At 52.6% G+C, this 7,826-nt stretch overlaps 1 protein-coding gene across 4 annotated transcripts; it reads left to right on the plus strand.

Moving 5' to 3' along the window:
- Positions 1 to 540: 540 nt before the first annotated feature.
- LOC139162924 (beta-1,3-galactosyltransferase 4-like) lies at positions 541 to 7,189 on the plus strand. 4 transcript variants are annotated; one of them, XM_070743841.1, is made up of 3 exons: positions 1,083 to 1,163; positions 4,571 to 4,827; positions 5,593 to 7,189. In XM_070743841.1, the coding sequence occupies exon 3, from the start codon at positions 5,614 to 5,616 to the stop codon at positions 6,658 to 6,660; it is 1,047 nt and encodes a 348-aa protein (XP_070599942.1). In that variant the 5' UTR covers positions 1,083 to 1,163; positions 4,571 to 4,827; positions 5,593 to 5,613; the 3' UTR covers positions 6,661 to 7,189. The 4 variants fall into 4 exon arrangements, with proteins under 4 accessions (XP_070599940.1, XP_070599939.1, XP_070599942.1 ...); XM_070743840.1 differs by having other exon boundaries at positions 1,086 to 1,163; positions 4,658 to 4,827; XM_070743839.1 differs by lacking the exons at positions 1,083 to 1,163; positions 4,571 to 4,827 and adding an exon at positions 541 to 627.
- Positions 7,190 to 7,826: the final 637 nt, after the last annotated feature.

Below are 7,826 nucleotides of genomic sequence, written 5' to 3' on the forward strand. Positions count from 1 at the left end.
CTGATTGGCTGATATTGTGTGTTTTTTTGTACTCCTTTGGAAATGTATAAAGAGCCCTGAAAAACAATCCACATTGTTCAGACATTGCTTTTATATCTTCTGAACCTGATGCATGCGTCAAATACACCTGAGTTACGCAATCTCCTTGTGGTCTCCATTCCCTTGACTGGCAACTGAGTTTTGCCGCAACATTTCTGGTGGCCCGTACGGGGAATCGAGGGGCCCTGAGGCCCTCTGGATGCCCACCGTGGGGTCAGTTGCCCTGTGATGTGAGAGAGGAATCGTCCAGGCGCCATTGGACATTTTATCCAACGACCTTCGCGCTGACACGGGGGTGGTGGCACCACTGGTTTGTCTTCCAAGAACCATCGAGTGGGAGATCAAAGACCAGGACATCTGTTCGCCGGCTGGAAGAGGAACCGAGTCTCCAAGATCAAAGGCAAGTCCTCAGTTATGGGCACTTTTTAGAGACGGGTGCGAGTCCATCTCTCCCTGCAGTAAGGGACAGAGGCCAAGACTGGTCATCTTCGTTTTGGCAGGAAGTGAAGTTTCTTTCCACTTCTGTTGTTCTGGCCGAGTGTTTTGTGACTCGTCCAACCGAAGGGCCCTGAGTAGAAGATGCCTCAGGTAATTTACACACACACACACACACACACGCACACACACACGAGAGTTCCTTTTGCCATTTGCAACCCATCGATGGCCGGCCCCTTTGGCCAAAGTGAACTTCGTGAAAACGTCCTCTTCATCCTCTCGTTCTCGGGCGTTTGCAGCTGGTCCGTCTGCTTCCCCCCCCACACACACACACAATTTTCCAAGGTAGCTACCAAAAAAAAAAAAAAGTCCCAGACGACTTGAAGCGTCTTCTCACTTTGCGCCACTTTCTTCCCTGACATATTTTGTGGCCGCTTCCTGGCTGACTCGGTGGGTCAAAAGTGGATTTGAGGGCTTTTCTTATGAGAAATTCCGAGAGAAAGGACGCCAGGAGGGGCCGAATTCCTGCCAATTGGGGGAAAGGACCCCATTTGATTCCCTGGCCCTCCCTCGGCTCTGGCCCCACCCTCCCTGCCTCCCTGGGTGTTACCTGGGCAGGTAGCAAGCGGTGCCAGGAAGCAAGAGACGCACGAGGCTCCTCGCTCGCCACTCCTGTGGAGCCCCCAAAGGTATTCCCTTGACTCTGAAAGACCCCCCAGCTGGGTGGGGGGAGGGGGAGCAGGGGGGCTCCTGCCTTCCCTCCAGCCCCCTTTCTCCTCTTTCAATGGGGCACCTGGTGGCCTGCAGGGTCATCGTCCGAGAGAAACCTGGGTAGCCTCCACTTCCACAGCATCTCAGCAGCTGTTTGTCTCTGCGGACAGATGGACTTTCCTGGGGAGCCACGTCTGGCCCAACCCAGGCAGAGTCAAATGGGGGGGGTCAGCCAGAGTCAGGAGCAGGAGGCCCGGAGGCCAGGAGGAGACCCCAATTTCCTTGTCCTACTGGAGGGGGGGGGCAACCTTCCCCCAAAGGAGCTGCAGAACCTGTCAGCCCTCCAGCCCCACCCAGGGGGGCTTCCGGCAGCTTCTGGGGTGGTCTCGATAGGGAGGACAAGGCAGGGCAGCCGTCATCCAAGAGGGCGTCGCCCAGCCTCTCCCTAGTGCCCAAACAAGTAAGTCCCAGGGAAGGAGGAGGAGGACGAGAGGCCTGGCGTGGGCAGGCCCAGATCTATCTGTGGGAGCAGGCCCTGAAAAGCCAAGCGGCTCCCCAGGTGTCGCAAGTGGTTGGGCAGGGCTGTCCTGGGCAACTAAAAAAGACACGGTGCCCTTGGAGTTATAGAAACATAGAAGACTGACGGCAGAAGAAGACCTCATGGTCCATCTAGTCTGCCCTTATACTATTTCCTGTATTTTACCTTAGGAGGGATCTATGTTTATCCCAGGCATGTTTAAATTCAGTTACTGTGGATTTATCTACCACGTCTGCTGGAAGTTTGTTCCAAGGATCTACTACTCTTTCAGTAAAATAATATTTTCTCACGTTACTTCTAAACTTTCCCCTAACTAACCCCAGATTGTGTCCCCTTGTTCTTGTGTTCACTTTCCTATTCAAAACTCTTCCCTCTTGAACCTTATTTAACCCTTTCACATATTTAAATGTTTCGATCATGTCCCCCCTTTTCCTTCTGTCCTCCAGACTCTACAGATTGAGTTCATTAAGTCTTTCCTGATACGTTTTATGCTTAAGACCTTCCACCATTCTTGTAGCCCGTCTTTGGACCCCTTCAATTTTGTCAATATCTTTTTGTAGGTGAGGTCTCCAGAACTGAACACAGTATTATTCCCAATGGGGTCTCACCACCACCCTATACAATGGGATCAATGTCTCCCTCTTCCTGCTTGTTATACCTCTAGCTATGCAGCCAAGCTTCCTAATTGCTTTCCCTACCTCCTAACCACACTGCTCACCCATTTTGAGACTGTCAGAAATCACTACCCCTAAATCTTTCTCTTCTGAAGTTTTTGCTAACACAGAACTGCCAATGCAATACTCAGATTGAGGATTCCTTTTCCCCAAGTGCATCATTTTACATTTGGAAACATTAAACTGCAGTTTCCATTGCTTTGACCATTTATCTAGTAAAGCTAAATCATTTACCATATTACAGACGCCTCCAGGAATATCAACCCTATTGCACACTTTAGAGTCATCAGCAAATAGGCAAACCTTCCCTACCAGACCTTCCCCTATGTCACTCACAAACATATTAAAAAGAATAGGACCCAGAACAGACCCTTGTGGCACACCGCTTGTAACCTGACTCTGCCCAGAATACTCGCCATTAACAACAACCCTCTGATATCTATGCTATTGATTAGTCAATATTGAATACGTTATTTTTATCCTTTTTTTGAAAAGCGTTTGGAAACTTCAGATCGTGCAGAATACAGCTGCGAGAGCAATCATGGGCTTCCCCAAAAATGCCCATGTTACACGAACACTCCACAGTCTGCATTGGTTGCCGATCAGTTTCCGGTCACAATTCAAAGTGTTGGTTATGACCTATAAAGCCCTTCATGGCACCGGACCAGAGTATCTCAGGGACCGCCTTCTGCTGCACGAATCCCAGCGACCAGTTAGGTCCCACAGAGTGGGTCTTCTCCGGGTCCCGTCGATTAAACAATGTCACTTGGCGGGACCCAGGGGAAGAGCCTTCTCTGTGGCGGCCCCGGCCCTCTGGAACCAACTCCCCCCAGAGATCAGAATTGCCCCCACCCTCCTCGCCTTTCGCAAGCTTCTTAAAACCCACCTCTGCCCTCAGGCATGGGGGAACTGAGATATTCTTTCCCCCTAGGCCCTTACAATTTTATGCATGGTACGTTTGTTTGTATGTATGTTTAGTTTTACAATAAGGGTTTTTTAGTGGTTTTAGTATTGGATTTACATGTTGTTTTTTATTACTGTTGTTAGCCGCCCCGAGTCTGCGGAGAGGGGCGGCATACAAATCCAATAAATAAATAAATAAAACATGTTTTTTGTCGAATGATGCACCTTTATCCCAAGGATGTTTGCTGGTGAAATATGCCCGTCCTTTGTTTTGGGGGTGGGGGGACTCCTGCTGCTCCGGACCAAGCTGACCCTCCCCTAAGGGCCTCTGGGAGGAAGGGACACGGCTGGCCCAGGGACGAGGGGGGCACCCTTGGGAAGGAGGGGCAGAGGCAACCCTGGGAGGATGTTTTGGAGGCCTCTCTGCTTGGACAAGCAGCCTCCCCCTCCCCATGGGGAAATACCCATAAGCCCCTGTGGCACCTGGAGGGGGAAGAGGGGGAAGAGGTGGAGGGAGGAGGGAGGAGGGGCGGAGGTCCCCGGTTGGGTTCCTGTGCCTGGCCTGATCTCCAGCCTTCGTTTTATTGGACGAGGATCCCCAGTTCAGTTTCTGAGCAGGACCCAAAGCTGCTCTGCCCTGAAGGGAATTGATAGCAATGTCATTAGGCTTTAGACCGGGGGGGGGGGCATTAATTTTGCCATGGGGCCACATGAGAAATTGGGAGGGTTTTAGAGGGCCGGATTAATATTATTAACTCTCAGGGAGAACTGAGTTAATTATGTTATAATTATAAATTATAATTATATATTATGTATTATAGTTATAAATTAATTGCCCACCCCTGGTATATAGTCTACAGATGCTGGTGACAGATGCTAAATGAAAAAAGCTGAAATCACTTCCCTATAATTCCAAATTATGAAACATTTTGGTCCTGGAAAGTTCCTTTATCCAATTTTAAGTTAATAATTCATCCAATTCATATAATGTTACCTGGTTATTTCATTTTTTTAAAAAAAATCCTACAGTTGTCTAGTTTCTACTTCCATTTTTATCTATCAAGGAACTTGATTGCTTTCCATAAAAGGGGAGAGAGATTCATATTTAAGAGTTTTATATTTCCAGAGTAATACCATTTCTCTTTCCTCCCTCCCTCCCTCCCTTCCTCCCTTCCTGCCTCATTCATAGAAACATAGAAGACGGACGGCAGAAAAAGACCTCTTGGTCCATCTAGTCTGCCCTTCTACTATTTCCTGTATTTTATCTTAGGATGGATCTATGTTCATCCCAGGCATGTTTCAATTCAGTTCCTTCCTTACTTCCTTCTTTCTCTTCCTTCCTTCCCTCCATTCTCAGTCTTCCAATTCCCTCCCTGCTCCCCAACCTGATTCCCAAAGAAGGCAAAGTCATCTTACGGGGAAGGCGGAGAGGGCCAGGCGAGAGCTCCGGTGCAGGCAGCGCCATTAGTCAAGCAACAGGAACGATGTGACGGCCACTTTTTCGCTTTTTCCTTCTCCGCGCAGGTGGTGAGTCCGTCTGACTCCACCGCGCGGCTTTTGGAAATGCTGCACAGCTTTTGGGTTTTGCCTGTGTGCACATGCGCACACACACAGGTTGGACTGACCTCTGCGGGCCGGTCACAGACAGTGGGTGGGCCGCATCCAGCCCATGGGCAACATCTTGCCCAGGTCTGATATAGATGATACTAGTGAGAGAGAAACATTTACATTCCGGTAGCAACCAACTATTGGGCAGCCCGGTGGGGTCCCTTAATTCCCCCCAATAGGTCAAAGCTGGGGGACTCTGATGGCCCCAGGGTGGGAAGCAGGGCCTGGTGGGCAAGGGAGGCGGCTCTCTTAGCTGGAGCTGTGTGGACAGGGCCTGCCTGGTGCTAGTGGCCAGCGCAACCGGGCACTTGCAGCGGGAGCTCTGTAGTGGGGACACAGCTGGGCCAGACTCAAGCGGCGGCACAACCGAGCGAGTGTCGCCTCCCAGCAAGATCAGTTTGCCCTGCGTGGCGCCACCGCGTTCCTGCCTTTGGTGGAGGGAGGAAAGAAGCAGCTGCACCATTATTACCCAAGTGGTGACCACTCCCTCGGCCAGTCTTGCCAGGGGCTGCTCGCCCAAAAGGAAGCGTGGAAGCTGCCGGGGGGGGGGGGGGGGAGGCCCTGGTTCCCCCATATCCTCGACTGCAGTGCGGCACGGGGCCTCCTTGGTAGAGTGTGGGAGGTGGAAGGGGCTCAACCACCCTCTCTTCCCCGGCAGGGCTGACGTCTCCTTCTCTCTTGCAGGCCCTCCTGCTGCTGTCCACGATGGCCATGCCGCCCTGCCGGAACCATTGCTTGTGCCACTCGGCCCGGCTGTTAGTCAGTCTGCTGTGCAGCCTGGCCACCCTTCTGGTTCTTCGCTTCCTGGCCAGCAGCCGCCATGAGGAGCTGCTCCCACGCTTGCTGCCCACTGTGGGGAAGCAACACATAGACACCCTGCTGCTGCCACCCCCCAAGGCCTTCCCACTGTCCCCATCGCCCTGTGCCCTGACTGACCCCTGGCTACTGGTGCTAGTGGCCAGTGCGACCGGGCATGTGGCCCGGCGGGCAGCGGTGCGGCGGGCAGCGGTGCGGCGCAGCTGGGGGGCTGCAAGGGTGGCAGGGGGACGCAACCTGCGCACCGTCTTCGCCCTGGGGCTGCCTGTGGATGTGGCGCAGCAGGCAGCACTGGAGCACGAGGCGGCCGAGCACGGGGACCTGTTGCAGGCACGCTTTGCCGACACCTACGCAAACCTGACCCTGAAGACGCTGGCCATGCTGGGCTGGGCCACCACCCGCTGCCCCACCGCCCGCTTCCTGCTCAAGGCCGACGATGACGTCTTCCTCAACCTGCCTGCCCTGGTGCAGTACCTGGAGAGGCTGACCGGCTCCCCCGCTGTCTATCTGGGCCAGGTGTATGCAGGTGTGGCCCCCATCCGTGACCCAGATAGCCGGCACTATGCGCCCACCTCACTCTACCCGGAACACACCTTCCCGCCCTACTGCATCGGCGCCGCCTACGTTCTCTCTGCCCCAGCCGCTGCCGCTGTCCTGCGTGCTGCCCGCCAGCTGCCGCTGCTGCCCATAGAGGATGTCTTTGTGGCGATGTGTGCCCACCATGCTGGTATTGCCCCGCACCACCTGAACCACATGGTCGGGGGCCCCGTCTACCCGCCTGATGCCTGCTGCTATCATGAGGTCCTCTTCAGTGTCCACGAAGTGGCGCCTGACGAAATGCTGTCCATGTGGGAGGCATCTGAGGAGCCGTGCACGGCCTGGCAGCGCTTCCTTGGCTTGGCCCGCTGCAAGGTGATGGCCTGGCTGGCTGGGTAGGACACCACGTGACTGCTGTCCTGCGCCTCCCACGGACCATGGGGGAGAGAGGCCTGGAGCCCCCCACCCGGGAATGGCTATCCAGCCCTGGACAGGTGAAGGGATCGATCGACTCAGGGAAGCACAGATCCCAGCGACCAATAAGGTCCCACAGAGTTGGCCTTTTGCGGGTCCCGTCGACTAAGCAATGTCGTCTGGCGGGCCCCAGTGGAAGAGCCTTCTCTATGGCGGCCCCGGCCCTCTGGAATCAACTTCCCCCAGAGATCAAAATGGCCCCCACCCTCCTTGCCTTTCACAAGCTACTTAAGTCCCAGCTTGGTCGCCAGGCATGGGGGAACTGAGATACCGCTGAGCACATATGGTTTTATGAATGGTAGGATTGTATTGAGTGGTTCCTAATGATGGATTCTTAAAATGTTTTGTTTCTTTTAAATATTGGATTTGTATATTGGTGTGATTGGTGTGAGCACTTTCAAGTCTCCCGTGAGGGGCAGCATACAAATCTAATAAATTATTATTTATTAATTATTATTATTATTGTTGTTGTTGTTATTATTATTACTAAGCACTGCCAGGAACTCGGCCTAGGACCCCACAGCCACCTGCCTGGATGCTGCGCTTTCCCTCCGGAGATTCCGGGTCGAGGCTTTGCCAGCCCTGGGGTGATGCTTCGGCCGGCCGGTGTGGCCCTTGGAGCTGAAAGACTGAAGGAAGGACCAAGAGGTTAATTTTATATTATTTATTTATTTTCTCCAATGGACAATAATACCCAATGAAGGTAACAGAGGGCACTTCGAGGAAATAGAATTAGAGAAAGAATAGAAGAGAGAGCACAGGATAAAATAAATCAATGAGAGAATAGAAGAAAGATAGAGGGATAGAAGAGAAGATATAGGGGACATAGGAGAGACTATAGGACAGGGGTCGGAAGGCCCTATAGGGCACTTAGAAACATAGAAGACTGACGGCAGAAAAAGACCTCATGGTCCATCTAGTCTGCCCTTATACTATTTCCTGTATTTTATCTTAGGATGGATCTATGTTGATCCCAGGCATGTTTAATATTCAGTGACTGTGGATTGACCATCAGTACGATCACACCCCTTACTGACCTCTTAGGAATCTGGAGAGGCCAATCGTGTGACAGTCTAAGGGTAGAATGCGGG

The sequence above is a fragment of the Erythrolamprus reginae genome, chromosome 2, assembly GCF_031021105.1.
Source record: "Erythrolamprus reginae isolate rEryReg1 chromosome 2, rEryReg1.hap1, whole genome shotgun sequence".
In the NCBI taxonomy this organism is placed as follows: domain Eukaryota; kingdom Metazoa; phylum Chordata; class Lepidosauria; order Squamata; family Dipsadidae; genus Erythrolamprus; species Erythrolamprus reginae.

Coding starts and splice junctions, on each gene's coding strand:
- LOC139162924 (XM_070743838.1), top strand. CDS start 957: ATGAGAAATTCCGAGAGAAAGGACGCCAGGAGGGGCCGAATTCCTGCC. Junction 1,164..5,592: donor CTCCTGTGGAGCCCCCAAAG/GTATTCCCTTGA, acceptor TCTCTCTTGCAG/GCCCTCCTGCTGCTGTCCAC.